At 40.4% G+C, this 24,110-nt stretch overlaps 1 protein-coding gene across 1 annotated transcript in view; it reads right to left on the bottom strand.

Annotated features, from left to right (window-relative positions):
- The window catches only part of col5a2b (collagen, type V, alpha 2b), a 32,943-nt gene that overhangs the window by 6,448 nt on the left and 2,385 nt on the right, over positions 1 to 24,110 (bottom strand). The window contains exons 2-31 of the mRNA XM_055166532.1: positions 8,345 to 8,560; positions 7,111 to 7,338; positions 6,868 to 6,884; positions 6,743 to 6,775; positions 6,617 to 6,649; positions 6,103 to 6,156; positions 5,760 to 5,852; positions 5,618 to 5,689; positions 5,327 to 5,371; positions 5,192 to 5,245; positions 5,064 to 5,117; positions 4,871 to 4,924; positions 4,697 to 4,750; positions 4,548 to 4,601; positions 4,093 to 4,137; positions 3,957 to 4,010; positions 3,788 to 3,832; positions 3,653 to 3,706; positions 3,042 to 3,140; positions 2,914 to 2,958; positions 2,735 to 2,833; positions 2,350 to 2,403; positions 2,157 to 2,264; positions 1,760 to 1,813; positions 1,043 to 1,141; positions 897 to 950; positions 718 to 816; positions 306 to 359; positions 176 to 229; positions 39 to 92 (exon numbers count right to left, since the gene is read on the bottom strand). Of these exons, the coding sequence (XP_055022507.1) occupies positions 39 to 92; positions 176 to 229; positions 306 to 359; positions 718 to 816; positions 897 to 950; positions 1,043 to 1,141; positions 1,760 to 1,813; positions 2,157 to 2,264; positions 2,350 to 2,403; positions 2,735 to 2,833; positions 2,914 to 2,958; positions 3,042 to 3,140; positions 3,653 to 3,706; positions 3,788 to 3,832; positions 3,957 to 4,010; positions 4,093 to 4,137; positions 4,548 to 4,601; positions 4,697 to 4,750; positions 4,871 to 4,924; positions 5,064 to 5,117; positions 5,192 to 5,245; positions 5,327 to 5,371; positions 5,618 to 5,689; positions 5,760 to 5,852; positions 6,103 to 6,156; positions 6,617 to 6,649; positions 6,743 to 6,775; positions 6,868 to 6,884; positions 7,111 to 7,338; positions 8,345 to 8,560 (2,132 nt within the window). The remainder of the gene's footprint in view (positions 1 to 38; positions 93 to 175; positions 230 to 305; positions 360 to 717; positions 817 to 896; positions 951 to 1,042; positions 1,142 to 1,759; positions 1,814 to 2,156; positions 2,265 to 2,349; positions 2,404 to 2,734; positions 2,834 to 2,913; positions 2,959 to 3,041; positions 3,141 to 3,652; positions 3,707 to 3,787; positions 3,833 to 3,956; positions 4,011 to 4,092; positions 4,138 to 4,547; positions 4,602 to 4,696; positions 4,751 to 4,870; positions 4,925 to 5,063; positions 5,118 to 5,191; positions 5,246 to 5,326; positions 5,372 to 5,617; positions 5,690 to 5,759; positions 5,853 to 6,102; positions 6,157 to 6,616; positions 6,650 to 6,742; positions 6,776 to 6,867; positions 6,885 to 7,110; positions 7,339 to 8,344; positions 8,561 to 24,110) is intronic.

The raw sequence follows: 24,110 nt of genomic DNA, 5'->3' as shown, positions 1-24,110 counted from the left end.
ACCATTTTACACTGAAAATGAACATTATTGGGTTTAACCTGAAAGCCGTTGAGTCCTTGTGGTCCCTGCTCCCCTCTCTTTCCAGCCGGGCCCTGGACAAAAATATTACAATTGTAAAAAATGTCCCTGTAAGAGTTTTCATACAGACATACTGTAAGTATAAGATGATACTCACAGCAGGACCTGGAGGACCTGCAGCTCCTGTTTCTCCATCTTTACCATTCACACCCTAAAAAAAATAGAATGTCATATAAATACTATAAAGAACTTGTGATTTTATAATTCAAACCATAAAGATCTTGTACCCTTTGTCCAGGAGGCCCAGGACTTCCAGCCTCTCCAGTTTTACCCGGGTCACCCTGAAAGCACAAGGACATCAATGCATTCAGGCTGTGTCTCAAACAAGTTCTTTTTTGAAAGGACAAATGAGCAGAATTGAAGCTCTATATGTAACTTTATTGGTGAAGGGAATTTTACAAAACAATCAGATCTCCATGAGAAAAGCAGGTGGCAGAAACTCTACAGAAACCATAGTGCAGCTTCAACAGGTTGACACATCACAGTAAAACAATTATGGAGCTTAAGATACTGGAGAATGTACAATGAACAACGTGGACAATATGAAATATGCCAAGGACAGTCATCATTTCTTGACTTCTGAATGGGTTTCTGAGGAGAAACACTCAAAGGTGTCTTATAATACATATATCAACTCACTGCAGGTCCTCTTGGCCCAGGTAGACCCATTGGACCGGTCCCTCCTCTCGTACCCGTGGAGCCTGCTGGACCTTGTTTTCCATCATCTCCAACTGAGCCCTGGCGGACAGAATATCTGAATCATTCTGAACATACAAAAAAGAACTACAAACATACAAATGTTTCATTTCTTTACATACCACAGGGCCTTGTTTTCCCTCTGATCCCTGCGCTCCAATCAGTCCTGAAAGACCCTGTGAGCGTTACACAAACACACTCTGAAATGCCCTCGAGTCAACAACACTAGCCCATTTTAAAATAGTAATGAAAATGAACCAAAACTAACCCGAGCTCCTGTTAGGCCGGGCTCTCCATTGCGTCCTGGGTCTCCTGGAAGTCCTTTGGCTCCAAGAGAGCCGGGCAGTCCTCTCTCTCCCTGTGCCCCCTGTGACACACGCAAACACAAACACCGACACCGACACCAACACAAACACAAACCGACACAGACACAAACACAAACAAAAACATAAACACCAACACAAACACAAACAGACACAAACACAAACATAAACACCAACACAAACACAAACAGACACAAACACAAACACCAACACAAACAGACACAGACAAAAACACAAACACCGACACCAACACAAACACAAACCGACACAGACACAAACACAAACATAAACATAAACACCAACACAAACAGACACAGACACAAACACCGACACCAACACAAACACAAACCGACACAGACACAAACACAAACACAAACATAAACATAAACACCAACACAAACACAAACACAAAACACAACACAACACAACACAGACACCAAACAAACAGACACAGACAAAAACACACAACACCACACCAACACAAACACAAACAGACACAGACACAAACACAAACACAAACATAAACATAAACACCAACACAAAACACAAACACAAACACAAACACAAACACAGACACAGACACAAACACAAACACAAACATAAACACAAACAGTTAACAGTTTCCATAAATCACACAGTAAACATTTGAGATGTGCACTGACCTTGGGACCTGGTAGACCGTCAGCTCCAGGGAAGCCTCGGTTTCCAGGAGCACCCTAAAAACACAAGATTGTTCATGTAATAAACATGTGATAGAAGCATTGTTTTTGCCACGATTCATTTCTAAATCAGTTAAATAAACCAATTTATAGAATGTGATCTTTTCCTGGTGTTTCAGTTATAAATTCCTTTGCTCCATTTCTGCCGCAGCAGTAGAACCAGTGAGCCTCCTCAGCCTCTTCTTCTCACATTCACTGCTCCCTTTGCAAATTCATCAAACTTTCTCTTTGCTGCTGTTTTGAACAGTGACCAGACAGTGAAGTAGAGTACACAGTACTACAGGAAGAACACAAAATGACTATTGCTAATAGACATATTGTGTGTATGACGGGATCTTACAGCTTCTCCTGGAGGTCCAGGGGCCCCGATGGCTCCGGCATCTCCTCTTGGGCCTCTCTTTCCCTCGTCTCCCATGGGCCCAAGTGGCCCCTGAGTACCGTGGTCTCCCTGTGACAATAACACCACACATGTCATGTATAAAGAGAAGTAACTCAAATGAACTGAAGGTTTTTAATGTGCAGAAGCAACTTACACTTTCTCCTTTGAGACCTGGCTCTCCCTTCAACCCAGGCACCCCTGGGTCTCCCTGTCAGAAGATAATCAACAAGTGACTTCACAAAAGCTGACTGATACAGACATGATATGTACACAGTTGACTTGCAAAGTACACGAAAGGCACAGTAAACACTAAACCACTACCATGTTCCAGTATATCCTTGTACACAGATATTTTGTACGCAGATATTTTGTACACAGATATTTTGTACACAGATATTTTGTACACAGATATAGTATTTTGTACACCTTTTATGTTACTGCAATGAAAAAGACACATGTTCTACAGACATCAAGTGTAGATCTCAGATGTGTACCTGAGTCCAACATGTTTGTGTTTAAGTGTCAGTGACAGATCTCACCAGTTGTCCTTTCTGTCCATCCAGTCCAGTGGTCCCTTGGGGGCCAGGAGGACCAGGGGGCCCCAGCAGACCAGGGGGGCCCTCCAGACCTGCCACTCCCTGAGAGGAAGGAGAAGGGTCATTATTTTCAGGAATGCTGCCAGGCGTGTGGGTTTATTAAATATGAAACGTGAACTTACAGCTTGTCCACGAGATCCTGGAGCTCCATCAGGTCCCATAGATCCCTGACATCACACAACACACATGTATGAACAGAGCTACATTTAAGGCACAATTACTTTGACAACAACTAAAGTAGATCAAATACCTGTTTTCCTGATGGTCCTGGAGGTCCAGCAGTGCCAGAATCTCCACGTGGTCCCTGTGGTCCTGCTGTGCCTCTCACTCCGGTGGGTCCTGCCTCTCCCTTTACCCACAAACACAAACAGCATCAGTCAAAACGGCCCAGAAGACTCTGAGACCATCAAGCCTGTCCTGAGTTTGGTTCAGCCTCACACTGAGCTCAGTCACATGAACTTCACTGTCCCAACACTGTGAATATGTGTGTGTTTAAAGTTCAACCAAACAGTGGATAATAGAGAAAATAGACTGTGTTTGTAAACGTCCAGAGAAGATTCACTCAACACAAATGGCTGGAGCCTCTTCGAGAGGTGGACAAATGTGATCACAGTCCACATGAGCTGTATATCGCTCCTTATTTTGAGTGTTGACACTTGACTGTGGCTGGTCACATCTCCCTGTCACTCACAGCAGGACTGCGGGAGGGATAATAATGTGTTTCTTGAGTTTCATTGAAGAAAAATGCACTGAAAAACAATATTTCAACTGCGCCAGGTGGACAGAATGTCCCAGGGTCATAAGATAAACTCCATATTCTATTGTTAAAGCCCCATGAGATGGACACAACTAAAACTTTACCTTCATTCCAGGATTTCCAGGAAACCCAGGGATTCCAGGGATTCCTATGGGACCCTACAGTCAGATGTTCACAGAGTCATTAGTAACACATCAGTGCTTTTGAATGGATCTTGACCAAAGTGAGAGAGTTCTTACCAGAGGACCAGGTTTGCCCACATGACCAGGTGTGCCACGTTTACCCTAAAGAACAAACACAATTCATATTTTACAATCTGTATATGGACTGAAGTCAGTCTCAGGGCTTCAGACTGGGGCCAATGGAAAAGAGTTTTCTAGACTCTTTGTCCGTTGCTGTGAGTCTTACCACTGGTCCGGTGGGTCCAGCTCGGCCTCTCTCTCCTTGCATCCCCGCTGGGCCCTAACACACAACACACAATATTCACATTAAACTTCAAGTATTTTATCTGTAATAATACCATATCTATAAATGTGACCCTCACCAGAGGACCTGGGGGTCCCATCTGACCAGGGGTACCGGACGTGCCCTGCAAAATAAGCGCACAAAGATTTGATCATAATTTGTAAAAAAATAAATAAAATGTATATATTTTATTTTTAACTACAGATTCATTTTATTTCATGCCAGTATTACTGAATGGAGTCATGTCCTGTCACTTCATTAAGGACACACACATTAACTTCTTAGGTTCTTTTTAAAGACAATGCAGTAAAGTGTATTTACCTTGTTGACATGTTTCGGCTGCTAGCTGCAAGCCATCTTCAGAACTGTTCTGAAGATGGCTTGCAGCTAGCAGCCGAAACATGTGACATAATGAACATCATTGGCTTAAGGACACACACAGTTTATTGTGTTAACTTTCTCCATAAGTCACTGGCTCAAATATCTAAATTATACCAACAGGTAATAAATAATGAGGTACATTCTAAGAGTTACCTTGAGTCCCACGGCTCCTGTCTCTCCCTTTGGACCGACCAAACCTGCATGTCCCTGAGGACAATCACATGTTACTTTTTTATACACAGGATTATTGTGATGCACGATTACTTACTTATTATTACTTATTATCATTATTACTGACTGACCTTATGACCCTTGAGTCCAGGAAGCCCAGGCAGACCTGGGAACCCTCTCGCCCCCTAAAGGACACACAAAGTATAACTTTAAATCAACAAAGTACAAAGCAGTACTAGGTATTTGAATCTTTCTCTGATACATTTGGATGTAAAAGTCAGAACTCTAAAAGAAATGAACCTTACCACAGACCCTGGGAAGCCAGGGTCTCCTGTAACACCTGGAGCTCCAGATTCTCCCTAAAAACAGAGCAAATATACTGTATCATAATATGCCATGAAAGTAGTTCTCAGTTATTTATTCTAAATGTTATGCAGTGATGATGGTGTATATTGTGTAAAACATAATACACATCAGTACACAGGATGTGTGCCTTACATCAGGGCCTGGTTTCCCTGGAGGTCCGTCTGGTCCTCTGTGGCCTGGTTCACCCTGATGAACAAAACAACACAACATGAAACATTGTGTTATCATTATCATCACTTTAACCATGACACTGTTGTTACCATTGGTCCTGAATCTCCAGCCTCTCCTGGGATGCCCTGACCTCCAGGTGGTCCCTGACACACATCAAAATGAGAGTTATTTTTATTTGTGAGATGATCACACTTGTTTGTCATAACAGATTATACACTACGCACAGCTGTACCGGTCTGTCCAGGGGGTCCTCGTGGTCCAGCTTCACCCTAAAAAAGGATATTTGAGCCAATAGGGAAAATGTTATGGTTTATATTTCTATTTAAACACATATTATACTTTATTTACTTGAGGTTAAAATATTACAATTACATTTTAACATCAAATAAAGTATATGTGTAACATCATCATCACTCCCCCACTGCTCCAACTATCGTCAAAACAGTATGAGTCGTACCCTTCAAGTTCAATTAAAAGTGAGTTTGAGGAGGAGAAAGTTCGTCCTCATGTCTTACCCTGGCAGCGGACACCATCCCACTCAGACTGGACTTCTCATTGAACCCTGATGCCATCTGAGCCGCTATACCCTAAATATTTATTATAGACAAAATTACTACAAGATAAATAATGTGTATTATCATGTTGGTAATAACTCACTCCAGGTGGGCCATGTTCACCAGGAGCTCCGGGCTGTCCTGGGTTTCCTGGAACGCCAGGTTCTCCGTCAAAACCTGGTGGTCCTTGGAATCCCTGTAGAGGTTAAAAGTTTAATGTAATCAGTCTAGGAACAAGATGAATGTAATTAGGACATTATCATAATAATAGAATCCATTGAGATTTGGACATTTGAAAACAGACTGGGTTGTGTACCAGATATTATTATAAGCATAATATATAATGTTTGTCCTATGTGGACCCACTGGAGTCTGAAGTAAAGCTTAAGTGATTGATTGATTTATATATGTACTTACAATGTGTGTGTGTTGTGAACATACTCTACCTTTCGGCCTTTGAATCCTCTTGGTCCAGTGTTTCCCTGCGCTCCTGGGGGGCCCTGAAGTACACACACGATGTCACTCATATCTTTTGTACATTAACTTAGCTATAACTGTGTCTAAGTGAAAAAAAATATGTAAATTGTGAAATCCAACATATTGAACATATCCACTACAGTACTTCTACTTTTATACTAATCCTGAATTACACATAAACATTTCTCTCAAGATTGTCCAATCCACATTTGACATATTAAAATGAACACAGTAAGTGTACTTTCTTCTCTCTTAAGGCTCTGGTCCCGTGATGGGTCCAGCAGCAGCAGCTTCGTGGTGCTTGAACATGAATGTTTGGCGCTATCTGGTGTCCAAGTCAGTGTACAACAATACTCAGCATGTTCAGTTTTGAGTCAAGTACATTTACACACTGGTAGTTACGAACAAATGTACATATACATCAGTATTGTAATAATTGAATACAATAATTCAATATAAGTTGTAATATCAGTACAGACTTACCATTGGGCCAACAGGTCCAGGGATGCCCACAATCTGACAAAATAACCAAACAATAGATTTGTATTTATTTCAGTGTATTTTGTAAGTATAAACACACACATTTATATAAAGGCGCATATTACTTACATAAGGAATGTCACCAGGCTCACCTTTCTGACCCTAAAAGCACAGATTCACATTTTAAATGCAAGTTTTTTTTTAGTTTTTTTTTTTAAAGTGTCACATTTATAAAATTCACAGAGTACATTTACCTTCAATCCAGCGACCACTGTGAAAAACAAAACAAAAACATGGATTAGTCATTGTGACTATGATAATATCATCATTAGAATGACAGGTGATATCATTTTGTTGAAAAAGACTTTTCCCATTTTAGTTTTTGCCACTTCTAGTTCTAACTGGACAATATGGTCAGACTGTGTCCAGTCAGTGTCATGACAACAGGAGTTCATATTGATTGAACAAATGCAAACATTGGGGGTGTCGGGCCGTACTTATGTGTGCCTTGACACTGGCGTAGGTGGTTTTGCACACGGGGCAGCAGTCTCCCGGGGGGGTCATGAGCTCGGTGCAGCCGGTCACAGCCTCACAGTGGACATCCTCACACAGGGTGACCCCACTGTCACACACGCACACACGGCACGGCTGTGGCTTCCAGATGGAGTTATGGAGGTGCACCTCACCATCCACGGTGCAGTTCTCAGATGTGGTGTCTTCAGAAACTGAAGCACAAAAACTGAATTAGATTATGATTTCATAATAACAACATAAGAATTTATGATTATTTATCATCTAATACAATCAAAGCAATGTTGATCTTAAAAAGCAACTCAACCTCACTGTATTATGTGTGATAAAGTAACTGCAAATGCTCTTCACTAATCTCATCCGATGGGTGAGTAACAACACACATTTGATCAAATATTATCAGAGATTTATTTATTGTATTGTAACAGAGGTATAAGAATGTCAAGGAGTCCAAGGTAGAAAATGTTTTCACTTTAAAACTCCCTTCTTGACGTATTCATAGTGTCTCAAATGAATCGAAATCGAATGAAATGGAATGTACTGATCCAGATTGTTCAGCCCCGATATCTTTACTTTGGGTTTTAGTGAGTACAGATACCAGATATGAACCAGTACCAAGAATGGCATTTTTTCTCCATAAACTCAGTTATCACAACATGGATCAAATGGTTGTAAGTGTTATTTATTTATTCTGCAAGTAATTCATGAACAGGTTTGGATGAAGAACAGCACAAACATAACGAGATGACCTGGGTCTTCATCAGCCACTAAATACTCTTTACATTACATCACATGATATTACATTATATTAAAGGCCCCACCAGGATATCACTGCACTGATATCATGTGACCAGAAAAATGTCCTGGATCTGTGGTGATATTCAATACTAGTATTGGAACTGGTGCATCCATAATCTCAAACCAGCACCTTCAAAATGAAAATGACTTCTGGATGGAAGTGAAAATGAGCCAGTACCACATGACCTCTACCTCCATCTATACACTACTAGTGACAAAATGACAGCGTGCACCCTAATTTAAATGTGTTCAGTATACTGTAACTTGTATATAGATGTCAAAACATTTAGAATGATCTCTCAGTGAAGAAAGTGCTGATTTAATTATTCAATTTTCCTGTATATAATGACAGCAGACTGACATAGCACACTGTATCTTTGACATCACTGAGGCACTTCTCACCTGTATTGTCCTGCACAGAGGCGCCCTCTGCTGGCTGGCTGGAGCAGACGGGACAGCATTCTCCAGGGGGGGTGACAGTATGCTCACAGGGCCCCAGCTCTTCACACTGGACCTCCTCACACAGGGCGGTCCCGCGGTCGCACATGCACACATTACAGGGAGAGGGCCGCCACACCTCGTTATGGGAGCGAGTGATTCCATCTACCACACAGCTGTCTGCAACACAATAAACATCCACATTTTTATTCTGTTCAGAACATTTGAAGGTGCACTGCACAGCTTTTGTGGTGGAGGGTCTGTCACGTGCTTGACTTCGTAGAGCTCTCATTGCTTTGTCTATAATGTTCCACGATAGAGATTAAACCTATCGATGTCAAGGGAGATTACTACAGGCAACATTACAGATGAGATCTGTAGAAATGCAACTCTATTCACAGAGAGAATGATGGATTTGAGCAACAGAAGCACCCATCATGAATAAATGTTAGACAGATGTGTTTAACGTCAGATGCTGGAACATTACTGGGAAAGCAATAACATCTCCATAGAGAAAAAATGTACACAATGCACATTTAAAGTTACTACCTATTATGTCTGTTGAGTAAGGATGCAATGATATTTGATATAATATTGAATTGCTCACGATTGGTCTCACGATTCGATACACGTGTCAATACACTCGTGGTCAGAGGTTCTCCAGTTCTGTTGGCGTCCTCTTCACACGCAGCAGAAAACAGCTCCATATGAACTTCCAGCTGAACTATTCTAACAGAGGAGGGTTTGATCTTTCACTCACTTTTTATTTGATTATCATAGACCCAGGAAAGACAAAGAGATTCACTTTTAAATACTTTAAAATCACTTTTGGCTTCACATGGGCTTTAATCAAACGCGCTCGTATTCGCCGCCGAGACGACACTCGTGATAAACACTTTGCCTTTTCTCACACTCTGTCTCATAAGTTTGAGTCAGAAAACGTCTGTGAGACATTTCTGTGGAATAGAACATAGACTGAGTGTCCAGAAAGAGGATGGGAGAGCACAGTGTGTCTGTACGAGCACACACTGTTGGGGGCAGTGTGGGAGGAGCTACGTACTGTCTGTGCTGGAGGGGGTAGTGTGGGAGGAGCTACGTACTATCTCTACTGGAGGGGGTAGTGTGGGAGGAGCTACGTACTGTCTGTGCTGGAGGGGGTAGTGTGGGAGGAGCTACGTACTATCTCTACTGGAGGGGGTAGTGTGGGAGGAGCTACGTACTGTCTGTGCTGGAGGGGTTGGAGCAGTGGACACAGGCGTGTGACGCAGTGAGTCTCAGGAGGAAAAAAAATCATCAAATCATCATCAAAATAATAAAAGTCTGACAGTGTAACTCCCCTACAGTCCATCATAAGAGTAGACTGGTATATTATAACTACAGCACTTCACATGTAAACTACAAATGTACAGTATTTGTACTGTAGTGTATTTTGAGTAATGTATGTATGTTTCATTAATATCTATGTGATTATATTTTATAGCAGAAAAAAACTGGAAGATTTTTTTTGTGTGTGTCTTAAAACGTATTGAAATTGAATTGATATCATGACCCATGTATGAAGATACTTATCGAATCATGGGAAAACCATATCGTTGCATCCCTGCTGCTGAGCAATACATCATGTCAGTGAGTAATTTCATATATATATATATATATATATATATATATATATATATATATATATATATTTTTTTTTTCAACATTTATGTTTATGTCTGCGTATGAATCAGATAAGTTGTAATGATAATGAATACTTAGTAATGAATAATGGAAATGACTAAAATGTGTTTTGATTTTTTGTGATAAATTGCGTTAATAAAGTGAAAGATTGATAGTCTTGTAATAACTTTTATATTGTTAACACATGTCTAAATGTGAAGTTATAAATTGTATTGTACTTCTACATGGACCTCAGGAGGGCTGACTGGCTCTTGGGTTCAGCTAAAGGGGATTCATAAATAAACTAATAAAAACACACCTTTCCTCTGCTGTCATAAATTTGACTTTAGTATGAATCATGTTCTATTTCCAAAACACAATAGAGGGAAAAAAGTTTTAGAAACAGGGCAGATCTACGCAGACACAGACTTTGAGAACTCGCTCTGGAATCAAACCCTCAACCTTCTTCCAATTTTAGCTAACCACTCTGCCACTGTACCACCAATATCACACAAAACGCTTCTGACTATACTGTATTTATATCGGAATGGACCATACTCACAAAACGGACATATTTAAAGGTATAATATTTTACTTTTCTAGTGTTCTTTGTTTTGTTTTTGCTTTTTCAAAAAAAAATAGTTACCTCAATTCAAAATGTTAAATCATATACAGCCTGGTTTAATGCACAACTGCATGTTAGTGTATCATTCTAAAGTATAAAACCTGTGCATGACCTATAAATATTAAAATGGTCTTTTCCTTCAGATATTATGAAAGAAAATGTCAATACATAGTTCAGTGGTCTCTGGGGAGTCTTAATGCACATCTGTTAACTTCTGTTTAAGACCAGTCCAAAGCGGGGTTCAAACCAGGAGACGTGTCCAGGAGGTCAGCTGACTCTCCCTCCTCCAATCAGGTGCAAGAACAGGCAGCGTCAGCCAATCGCAGCAAAGTGACGCACGTTTGAAAAAGTCCTGTCAATCAAATCTCCTTTATCTCCTATCCTCAAACCACCCAGACTCCACTCATGTGTGAGTCTAACTTTATTGGCTAAGAAAAAAAACATGTCTGTGTGTTTTCATTGTCCATAAAATGTGATATAAAAAGAATTCCGTCATTTTAACCATCTCAAGACCAGCAATGTATTTATTACAAGATTATAAATATACTGATCCTTTACTGGCAGGGTCCAATATCACACAATAATTATTCAAGCATAAAAATGAAAAATAAGCCTATCAACATCACAATCATTTTGCCTGCCTTCCCACTGACACCATTTTCAGTCTGATGAAGTGTCTTGCCCTACGACACAACACTAAGCACTGGTTGTGACTGGGATAGAACCTCCAACTTTGCTCTTGGTGAGTGAACACAGTTATTCCCCACTGCCAAAGTAACGCTGACACAACATCTGTTCAGGGTGAGTTTTGACTCCCAGTCTGGCCCAGTGAAGGTGCAGACTGTGATGCCACACGACGGCTTTTTTCCAGGACGTCCACATGAGGCTGATTCTGCTCAGACGTCATTGTCCACGTCTTTTTATGATACATTTAAACTCATTTTGAATGGTCACATTTTTATACAGCACTTTTCCACTTTCAAGGCTCCAAATGCTTTACCCCAAGGAACCACTCACACATTCACACACCAGTGCACACAGACACTGGGGTGAGGTGGGTTAAATGTCTTGCCCAAGGACACAATGGCAGCATTCATTTGTGGAGCAAGAATCGCACCGCTAACCTGTGGGTCAGTGGATCTGACTGCACAACCAATGATGTTTTACATTGAGAGCTGGATTCAAACTGACAACCTTTGAATTAGTGAAGAAATGCTCAAGAGCCTGAGCTGCACTGCTGCACACCACTTCTACATCATTTTTATGGTTGAACTCACAATAGGCCCATAGAATTCTAATCATTTTTATATATGAGTCAGCTAAATTTTTTTCCATAAGTTGCATTTCCAAATAAATAAACATGCATAAACACCTAAATGAGTTAATTAAACAGATAACAAAATATAATGTGCTCAAATAAATAATTAATAATAAATGTTTAATCACAAATAATCAAATTATTAATGAATAATATCGACAAATGATAACAAATAATAACAAAATGATATTTGTTATTTAAAAAAGTAGAAAAAACGTAGACAGAGACAGCATTTGGACAGAATCAGCCTCATCCGGACCATCTGACATCACAGTCTGCACCTTCAGAGATTGGTCTTACAAAATGACTCTAAAAAGATGTTTCAGCATTACTCTGTGCAGTGGGTTTATTCATTAATCAAGTCATTTTTCTGCATCTGGGTTAGACTTCCCCATGAAGTCCAAAAAAGTCCTCTAGTCCACGGTTCAGATGTTTAACTGCAGATTGAAGACTAAGTGGGTCATAGTTAGATGTCCAAATAGTGGACATAATTCATCATTTAGTCTAGAACTGGTGTTGGACCGACAGACACAATATAGACATGGTCTCCACCATAGAGCAACTTAACAGATTTTTCCAGTTATTTTTTTATGGGATTGGATACAGATAGAAGCTAATTTAAAGCTTGAACATTCAAATAAAAATGTTTCCTTGTGAGGTATTAATAACTGTGAACATATGTCCCTGAATCTGACTCAAAGATCACAGCTCCAAATAATCCACATATTTCCAAATCTACAAACACACACACATGGACTTGGCTGAAAGTTGCACTGTGTAACTTTTTGGTTGGGGGTCCATCACTTTCTTGTTTCTATGGATACATCATTATTCTGCCTGGAATGTTCCACAGTGTGACATTAAACAGCTCTACCTTACAGTTACTCAATTACAAGTGGTTTTATATTTCAAGTGCCTAGAAAAACAGACATTGTGACTGTGAGCGGGGTCACCTCTCCACAGAGACAACTGCATCTGGTTTGATCCATGAAGACAGAAATGTTTAATGCCATACTGTGAAACATTCCAGAGAAAAGCTTTTGACAGATCCTCCAGCAGAAAAGTTGCACAATGCCCCTTTAAGTAATTTTACTAATCAATAGAGTAGTCAGATTAGAATATAAAAAACTTTTCTGGTGATGTTATTGCTTTTGTCCCACATTAAACACATCTGGAGACAAGATGTTACCCTGGGCCAAGTTAGACATCAGATCTGTGGAGAGGCAAACCCATTCAGGTTGGTCAAGGTACTTTTGAGCAATAAAAAGAATATGTTCAGTGCCGTACTGTGTGGGGCTGTGTATCATTATGAAGGGGCAGATACAATACATATCTTGATACAGTGCACTTTCGATTCAATATGATATATTTCAAATCGATTCGATATGGTTCAGTAAAAAATAATGGCTAAATTGTGGCTGTGATACTACAAGTCTTTTGTTAAACCACTGGTCTCTGGTCTCTGGTCTCTGGTCTCTGGTCTCTGGTCTCTGGTCTCTGGTCTTTGGTCTTTGGTCTCTGGTCTCTGGTCTCTGGTCTCTGGTCTTTGGATGTTGGTCTTTTTTTCTGGTCCCTGGTGTCTTGTCGGATGTCTGGTCTGGTCCCTTGTCTCTGGTGTTTGGTCTTTGGTTTCTGGTCCCTGGTCTCTGGTCTCTTGTTTGGTGTCTGGTCTCTGGTCCCTGGTCTCTGGTGTTTGGTCTTTAGTTTCTGGTCTGGTCTCTGGTCCCTGGTCTCTTGTCTGGCCTCTTGTCTGGTGTCTGGTCTGGTCTCTGATCCCTGGTCTTTGGTCTCTGGTCTTTGGTCCCTCGTCTCTGGTCTCTTGTCTGGTGTCTGGTCTGGTGTCGTCTCTGGTCTCTGGTCCCTGGTCTCTCTTGTTTGGTCTCTGGTCTCTGGTCTCTGGTCTCTGGTCTCTGGTCTCTGGTCTCTGGTCTCTGGTCTCTGGTTTCTGGTTTCTGGTCTTTGGTTTCTGGTCTTTGGTTTCTGGTCTCTGGTCTTTGGTCTTTGGTTTCTGGTCTCTGGTCTAGTCTTAGTCCTGGTTGAGCAAAGTGAATAAGAAACACATATTCATTCTCAAATTGGTGAAAAGGTCAAATGAATTGCATGAAAAAGTTTCCTTCCTCTAAACAAGCAACAAAACTGTGGTGCTAAATCAAAATAATTCAGTAAAATAAACCAAAAAATACTGTTGGTGATAGATCGATACAGCAGCCCATGATATCAATACTATATCATCACATTAAACGATACAATATATTGATCTTTTAATATTTTTGCACACCTCTAGTACTGTGGTAGCAAAGTAATATCTGTCACAGGTAACAGACCCAGTGCAGAAATGTTCCACAATCCACTTTTAAACAGTGATTTGTAAAGTAAACCACACACTTTCATAACACTCCTACTGGCAACACTTTGAACAGCTGCCAAAACAAATCATAAAATAATCAGTTTCAGGCAGTAAAAAGAAAACAATTAGCAATCTGAAAAGTTTCATGATTTGCCGTGATGTTTGTAGTTTCAAAACAGTGAAGTTATAATTAAATGATCATAAATTCTAAGTGAATGTAGTTCAGACAGTGGTGCTTAAAGAGTGTAATTGGAGTAAGTCTGACTCCACACAACACACACTGAGAACACATACTACACAGACCACTACAGTACAGTACACGTGTGATTTCAGGGGAATCTGTAATTGCCCTGTCTGCAGACTTGTCTCAGCTTGTTGCTATAGGAACATCAAAAAGTATAGGTTGCAAAGTACCGTATATACTGAAGGCGGTCTCATCTCTTAAGGCCCCATATTATTGTTTGGAAAATGGGCCAGTACTGTCACTTATCTGTTAACTGGTGACTAAAATGCTGTTTTGTTTTGTCAGACAGCTCCTCCAAAATGATTTTCCATGTGCTATGTGTCAAATAATAATAAAATAATAATAAACATATAGTACATAAAAACAGAATATGGTTTCCTTAAAAGTATGAGATGAAACTTTTCTGGTGCTTTTCTCAGGTACTTCATACAACTGTAATTTAAATAGTGCAAGATAGATACAGTTTGTGTTTTTGTTTAATGCCATACTGTAAAACATTTGAGGAAAGGCAATAACATCTTCATGGGACAAGCAGCAGACAGATTCTAGTGGTGATATATCAGTTTAATCAAATAAAACCAAAAGATAAGATAAGACAACAGTCTGACAACACAAAGAGATACAAAAACACATATTATGCAGAAATATTTGCAGTGGCAGGTGAAAGTTTAACCTACTCATCCAAAGGAGAAAACATAATCACTGCAATGGGACTCTTTTAAGAAACTTTCTTATGAACAAATTTGTACTTGTGGCCTTCTAATGAACATTTTTGGTATTCACAAAACTTTTTCTTAACTGAAAATGTTTTTCAGGAGCACTCGTAAGAACAAAAATTCTACTGTTTTAGAATATTATTATACTGGTAATGTAACAAAAAACTGCTAATTCCTCCATGATTGTTAGTTATCTATTTTCTTAAATTATTTCCTTTAAGCATATGACTCTGGGATCCAAAAACATTGATGAGGCGTTTTTCTCCAGGAGCAGTGAGCCTCAGTCTGTCCCAGCCCCAGAGCCTCCATATGAACCTCTGTCACAGCCCTGAGCCTGAACACCAATATCCCTGATCCCCCCTGAGCCCCCATGACCCCCCTGAGCCCCCCTGACCAGAGCGCATGCACCCCCACCCTAGCCCAGTTCTCCCTCTCGCTATTTACCACAAGTCCACGATCACAGAAAGTGGGATAAATACAATGAAAGTGGCCGCTTATTTCAATAAGTGTATGACTTAAATTTTCCTCTCTGAGTGTGTTCAGGTGAGTTTGGACATTTTAAATCTCTGCTGAAGCTGTAAAACAGTCATAGTCTTTAAACGCTCCAGTGAGCTCCTCGTTCACTGTCTTCTTCATGCTTTCATACATCATAATACCAAACCCATATTGACCATATTTGGAAGTTCGGAGGCGTTTCTAACCAAATACATATTGATTTTTCTATGTAAATAAGCGTGGAGGTGTTTGTAGCTGGGTGTTTGTCAATTTGGCGCAACTGTCACTTAAGAAGGAATTTGTCTGCTTAAGAACACTGGTGCAGAGTCTGTCAGCACCTAAACAGGGGGGACAAAGTGGTCTATTGTCCCGGGGCCCAGGGTTTCAGGGGCTCAGAATTGGACACTCTTCCTATTAATTTACATTAAAGGGGAGCCCACGTAAGGCTTCTTGCCCCTGCTCCCCAAATTTGTGTGGGCGGGCCTGTATGGGGGCATCGTTGGAGATCCCATTACAGCAATGTCAGCAGGTCTGCAGTTTGAATCTAATTTTGACAAACACTATTTAAAGATTTCTCTCAAATCTGTATAAAGTGTGGACGTCAAATCTGAGAAACCATTAAACATAAGATTATACAAGAACATTAACTGTTTACTGTTAATTATTAAGGTACAATTAATGTGGGAATCTATTGTCAGCCCTACTTCATCATGCACTTACAAAAATAAATTGATAAAATAAAAAGAATGAGTGTTTTGTTTCATTCTGCATATTTAGATAACCTAATAGTTCTTGTTTTAGACTAAATAAAAACGGCTTGGTCACACTGCTCTCAGCTGAATTCACATAAACTTGGAAATCAGAACGTACTAAACACAGAACAGCACTTCATCCATGGTGCAGTAGTTTGTATGATTTGCAATAGAAGCAAAAGTTTATGAGACAAAAAAATAATAAAATCTTACTGAAAATCACTTACTGTTCTGTTTTTTAATGTTTGTTAAGAGGGGTAACTTGGAGAGATCTTCAATACACAATTGCCCGAGGCAGGTCTCATCAGATTAATCCAGTGCTTCTCAATTATTTTCTGTCATGCCCCCCGTAGGACGAATAAAACTAACCCTAACCCCCGCGTGACTATAGATAGTATCATTTGTCTATAAAATTGTTATAAGTACACCTGTGCGTAACACTGCCACCTTATATGACGCCAACAATGCTCGCTGGTTTACTGAAGTACCAGTCACAAGCGGGATGATTGTCGGCAATATTCGGCACGTTTTCGCTGAAAAATCTCAAGCGGCTTATCAGAGTGATTGGGGTGTAATGTATTTAAGTGACGCCTTAATTTATTGGGCTTCATGCTGTCGGCTGCCAACATTTTTAGACACAGTAAGCACACCGGTCTTTCCTCATCTCCCACCGTAGTCACAGTGAAGCCAAGCGCTACATACGCTTCGTCATATTTCCTCGTCTTAGCTTTCGGGAGATTTTCGTTTGTCTCTTTATCTCCGTCTCTCTCCACCTGTCTTCTCATCCCTGTTAAATATTTTTTCATGGTGTCACTTGAGGGTCTGCTACACTTCGTGTCTACACTTCATACTCAAACTCTGTGCTGTGTGCAAAGCGCGCATGCTCAGTGCAAACAAAACTCCTACACCACCGAGCGAATGCTCCCTGCGCACACTCTGCCAATGAGAGCGCTCTGCCCCCTAATGTAGTGGAAGTGCAATTGCACTTTATTCTAAAGGCCCGTTCAGACCAAAGCGTCAAAGCGTCCACTTTCTATGTAAAGTCTATGTGGACGCGCGACTAGAGCGTCCTGCGTTTTTGCGGCGCGTTTTCGGCGTCAGCGCGGCGCGAATCTGGCGTCAGCGCAGCGCGTCTTCAGCGTTTTGGCGTCAGCGGCCAAGACGCTCGTCCAAGGCGTCAGCGTCAAGAAGTTGAAAATGCTGAACTTTTCGCGTCAGACGAGCCGCGTCAACCAATCAGGGACGAGTATCCAGAGACGCAGCGACGTTATTATCAGGAAGAAAGACCCGAGAACCAGAACGAGAACCACAAACATGAGCGGAGAATAAATATATACGCCACAATCACCGAGCCGATCGCGAGGACTACACCAGGACCGGACCAGGACTAAACCAGGACTAGACCGAGACTAGACCGAGACTAAACAAGGACTAGACCGGGACTAGACCGTGATTAGACCAGGACTAGACCGGGACCAGAGTCGGGACCAGACCGGGACTAGACCGTGATTAGACCAGGACCAGACCGGGACTAGACCGTGATTAGACCAGGACTAGACCGGGACTGATCCAGTGTCATTAGCGGAGTAGAAATATATACGCCCCAGTCGTCGACCCGATCTCCTCCTTTGATGTTTTATGTCATAAAAACACTCTCTCAGTCTGGTCTGACATTGTTTCGGGAAAAGAGCGGGACCGGGCTCTTGTTTCCAGGGCAACGGACGCGCGTCAAGTATTTTTGTCCCGTTCGTCCACGGCGTCAAAGATGCGCGTCGGGGGCGTCTAAACTCAAATGCAAAGGCTCCAAATAGAGGCGTCAAGGCGTTTTTTTGACGCTTTGGTGTGAACGGCCCTTAAGACAGTAAAAAAAATCAAAATAAAAAAATAAAAAAGCATGCTCCCCGAGGTCAAACGCGCCCCCCTTGACGGAGCCTCGCGCCCCCCCAGGGGCCCTAACCCCACTATTTGAGAAGCACTGGATTAATCCAAAGTTGTCTCCTGCTCTTCTGTTGAGAAGTGTTCAAGACATTTTCAACTGGCAAACCAAAGAGTGAAGAAACCGCAAAGGACATCAAGGAAGATCTTTAAGTTCAGGAGTCAAACACTGTTGTGTTGAATCCAGTAACGCAGGGGTTGGAGTTGCCTTACGAATCTTCAGAAGTTGAAACCTTCTTTGGTGATGCTGACAGCAGACATAAGCACAGAGCAACTAAGTCATGAGAAGCTTTGAGGTTGCAGGAGGCGTATGACACAGCAGTAGTTACGTAGCAGATTTGGTTTGGAGAAATGGACTTTTGGACCATCAAGTAAAGTTCATGAGTTGATGAAGCTGAGTGAATGTTCATCCAAGGGAATTCAACTCAAATAGAAAAAAACGTTGAGCCACCGAAGCAGGAGCCCACTTCTGGTTTGAATTCAATATCTACTTTGGACAACTTTGCACGCACTAGATCTCTCCAACTGAATATAATGTTCTCAAGAAGCATTTGGGGTGTGCAAAAATATCAAAATATTAATATATCATATCGTTTAATGTGATGATACAGTATCGATATCATGGTCTGCTGTATCAATATATCACCAAGAGTATTTTTTGGTATATTTTACTCAATTATTTTGTTACAACCACAGTTTTGTTTGTTCAGAGGAAGAAAACTCGTTTATGTGACACATTTGACATTTTCACTTTTTGATGATTAAAATGTTTGTGTTTCATATGAACTTTGCACAAGAAGTGATTTAACAAAAACTTTTAGTATCACAGACATGATTTAGACTTTATTTTTTCTTGAACCATATCGAATCAATTTGAAATATATCGTACTGAATCATATCGAATCAAAAGTGCACTGTATCGAGGTATGTATCGTATTGTGGCCTGTGTATTGAGGTACATATCATATCGGCAATTTCTTAATGATACCCAGCTCTAATAAGCATAAAACTAAAAGTCAAAAACGAAAAAAAAAAAAGAGTTACATCTTTTTTTTTTTTTTTTATTGAATTCTTTTGTTGCTTGTCTCAGTGAAATTTTACCTCAATTTGGCAAAAATGTTTTAGTCTTGCATTTATTGAATTACAGGTTATCTGTATTTTGTAATTTCTGTTGTCAGAAAATTCATGGCTTGGGTGATGTCTTTGTTGCTGTATGCCATTCTGTGGAACATTCCAGACAAAAAAATAATGTCTCTGCTAGAGCTGGTATCATTAAGAAGTTGCCGATATGATACATACCACGATACATAAGTCACGATACGATATATGTGTCTTAATCTAGAACACTTTCGATTCAGTACGATATATTTCAAATTGATTCGATACAGTTCAATAAAAAACAAAGACTAAATCATGGCTGTGATACTAAAAGTTTTTGTTAAACCATTTCTTGTGCAACCAGACCACACTTTGGTCACGTGAGCGGCTGCTGCGAGACGAGCTCCGAGGCAGTGCTTCAGAGCGAATTGTTTCAGAAAGAACAAGACGTGCTCCGGAGCTCCGACTCATTTGCCCATCACTAATTTTAATCATCAAAACAGTGAAAATGTCAAATGTGTCGCATAAACGAGTTTCCTCTAAACAAACAACAAAACTGTAGCTGTAACAAAATAATTGAGTAAAATATACCAAAAAATACTCTTGGTGATATATCGAAACAGCAGCCCAGTACTGTATCATCACAGTAAAATGCGATATATTGATATATTGATATTTTGATCTTTTTGTACACCCCTCGTCTCTACCATAAGGGGAAACAGCACATCCCTGTTTTTCTTGATATTTTACTGCATTTCTTCAAGTATAAAATGATTGTCTAACCCAGATCTCGAGCAGCGCCTGGTCCACCTGCTACTGTGTGTGCGAACGCAGACTGGTGATTATGTGGGGGCCCCTCCTGTGTGCTGAGGGCCCGGTTCAAAAGCAAGAGTTATTTCAGGGAAAACCACACTCTGGATTATAGGTTCTGCTGGAGCGAGGTTAGCCTGCGGTGGTTTGGACGGAACAGCCACACCCGCGTGACAGCTACAGGCTAACACGGCTAACAAGCTCACACTCACAACTCACTGAAACCAACGAGCGCCTAAACCAAACCAAATTAAATCAAATCACGTAGAATTATAACAACATGACAACATTTGTAGAATATTAAAGATGCACTATGTTTTTGGTGCATGTCTAAATGGAGGTTTGAATTGCTTTCCCTGAAATGCTCCACAGTATGACTTTGAACTCTCTATCATCACCATGGAAACTGGTGATTACTCCACCAGGCCAAGCTCTGTGGACAGGCCACCCCGCACGCAGTAAGAATACATGTTTGTCAAGGTATTTTTGGAAATAAACCCTGTTGATGACAGGTAAGACCCACACCCGGAAAAGTTACATATTGCATCTTTAAGGCGTGTAACATAGAGTGACCACACGTCCCTACTCACCCGGGACAGTTCCAGTTTGGAGCCTGTGTCCCATGTCCCAGTACATTTATACAAAATCACTGATTTGTCCCAGTTTTATACAAGAAGTATCCCACTTGTCCCTATTTTTGACCCATTTGTGACCCACCAACAGTAAAGAGGACTATATATATTTTGTCTTTTTCTTTTAGCTAAAATACAGAAAACTGTGCTTGAAAATGAACAAAAGCAAAACATGGAAATAAATAAAAATGCAACGACATAAGTACCTCAGATTAAATAGTGACACGTGTGAGTGGAGAATGGATGTAAACGCTCTTTTCACCAGTTTATTATGAGCAACCCTCCCAACCCGGGTGTGTCCCAGTTTTGAATTGTTTTAAATCTGGTCACTCTAAAAAACTGTACAAACTGTATTGTCATCAGCACTGATTAAATACGTAGTCTATCATTTCATATGTTGTATTTCTTTTACCACTGTAATTGATGTGTGTGTGAAACTCCAACCACCAACACAAACATATCCCCAAACAATTTATACACAAGTCCAGACGGCTTCACACAGAACCACAACAGTACAACAATATCTGCCCTGCAAGTGCAACTAGAACTAAACAGGATTAAAGGATACAGCAGAGGTTACAGCACTACAACCAAACTACGAGCAGCTCATTCAGTCTGAACCAAACATCTTCATTTTGTTTTCTTGGGTTCTTTTTTAAAGATAGAGAAAAGTATATTTATCTTGTTGTCACATTTCAGCTGCTGCTGCATCTTCAGAACATTATGTCTGAACTATGTAAAACAGAAACTAATCTGAGCGCTCAAAATGTTATCAGAAAATTCATTATAAGCTCATGATGATAACAATTACTATTTAGACCATTGCAGTTCATTATAACTCACATTTGTTATAATGATCCTGAACAGGTGGGATAGAACCAAGATTCGTATTTTTTTTAAGTCTAAATATTAATCTCTGTACTGAATCAGCAGGGGCGGTTCCGGGGGTTCTGGCTCCTCCTCCAGTCTGGCCCCTGAAGTGCCCCTGTTCTGTCAATTAACTGAGGAGAAGAACAACCAGAGAATTCAGTGATCACTGATGTGATTCCAGCCCCAAACTCTTGGTGGCAGGAGACCTACTGGGTCAATGCAACTTAATGGGTGAAGAAACAGACCTGTGAAGGTTTTTTTTTTACTGCTTATAATTCACTGTACTGAATGAGTCATTTGTGTGCTTGGATATTCCCTGTACTTGGCCCCTGAATGTAACATGTGGCCCCTTCATGGCCCCTGTTTCAGAAAAATCCTCCAGTCAGTGTCTGTGACAGTGTCCAAAACAAAACAGAGACACATTATGTCATCATTTGTATTAAATTACTAAAGTCCACTGTAGTCAAATATTTAAAAGGCAGTACAAATCTGGAGCATAATGATGTATAAATATTGCGAGATGAGCACTTTTCTTCAGCATGATACAGGCTAATATATGATCATATGGATTTACAGTGTATAAGGTCCACTGCGTCCACATGTAGGGGAAGTTCTCACATTCCTCTTAATGAAGGACCACAGTAAAAACAGCTCGACTCAGCACAGTGCCAAAAACAACAGCCACGCACCTACACATGCTTCCATTAGTTAGTGTGATGTAAGAAGCAGATACACAATACCAGCTCGCAACACCTATGCCCCCGCACTGTCACAAGCACAATCACAATTTCACATCACAGTTTCATAAAAACTTTCTATTGCCTGCAAGACAATAACTAAAGGCATCTGCTTCTTCTGAGCATTCACACTCCACTGTGATTGGTTAAATCCACCTGTCACATTCAAGAGAAAATGAAAAATGAGATCTTCAGCTTCTGTGAAAAAGGTCTGTATGGTGACAAGTATCAAATCATTACTTGTCACCATACATTCACAGCAGCTGCAGTGTCCTGCTGGAGGTTTGCAGAACTTCCGGTTAATGGTTTTCTGTGGCAAAATGTGTCTGTAAATGTGTGTGTAAATGTGTGTGTAAATGTATATTGTATTCTCCAGCAGCTTCATAAATCTGTCCCATCACCAAATCTTCAACCAACAAGCTCCACAACATTCTAACATGAAAAATTTATCCTCAACACTCAAGGGAAGAAAGACGAAAACTTAAAGAAGAACAACAACCACACATTAGTCACACACTGAACAAAACGTTATGGTCCTAGTGATGTCTCACATTTAAACTGCACAAATCTCTCTGTCTATGCAAATATCTACATCATTAGTTTAAATTGTAGAATCAGTCTGAGTGAACAAGTTCCTTCTGTTTTATTCATGACCATAAAATTAGTTTTGCTTAGATGTTCAGTAATGCTGGAGGGGTGGGTTAATATACGGTTTTTCTTCTACCTGCTCCTTTTCGAGAAATCTGCTTTTCTGTTGTTTGTAATGTATATGTAGTGTGTTTATGAGTATTGTTTCTCTCTTGAGATAAACTTGAAATAAAAACAAATCAAATCAATGTGTCGTTGTTGTTTCCTTTAAGTTTTAGTCTTTCTTCTCTTGATAGTTGTGGATAAATTCTTCATGTTTATCCTTTGTCAACCTTGTTGGTTGAAGATTTGGTGATGGGGCAGATTTATGAAGCTGCTGGAGAATACACGAGACATTTTGCCACTGAAAACCATTAACCACAAGTTCCACAAACCTCCAGCGGGGCACTTCTGGCTGTTGTGAAAAAAATTATTGTTTTATTTAAATGTGCCAAATGCAACCAAAAGCAAAATCAGTTGTGAATTATAACTTAAAAACAGCCTTGCCACGTATACTGTATAACCTCTCTAGATAAACAAGATTCCACGGGTTTGTTAATGAAGCTTAGGGTGCAATTACACTACAAACTTTCACGCACCATTTTAAAACCGTGACTAAACAAAGGTTTAACCAGGTCTAAACCAGGACTGGAATTGGGCCAAACCAAGTCTACATCAGTGCTAAACCAAGAATTGTGAGCACAGTTATCATCAAAATGATCAAATGAACTCCTCCTCAGCTCACCTCGACCAAGGCACTGCCCCATACCACAAGCCCGTACAATGCCCAGACTTTTTACATGAAATCATCTCATTTCCCATGCAACATACAGCTCTTTATTCTGCAGCTGTATAATTCAGCAAA

This window comes from Boleophthalmus pectinirostris, unplaced genomic scaffold (assembly GCF_026225935.1).
Source record: "Boleophthalmus pectinirostris isolate CB_2022bp ecotype Guang Dong unplaced genomic scaffold, ASM2622593v1 HiC_scaffold_11, whole genome shotgun sequence".
Classification (NCBI taxonomy): domain Eukaryota; kingdom Metazoa; phylum Chordata; class Actinopteri; order Gobiiformes; family Gobiidae; genus Boleophthalmus; species Boleophthalmus pectinirostris.
The sequence above is the reverse complement of the archived record's forward strand: the minus strand, read 5'-3'. Positions and strand labels throughout refer to the sequence as shown.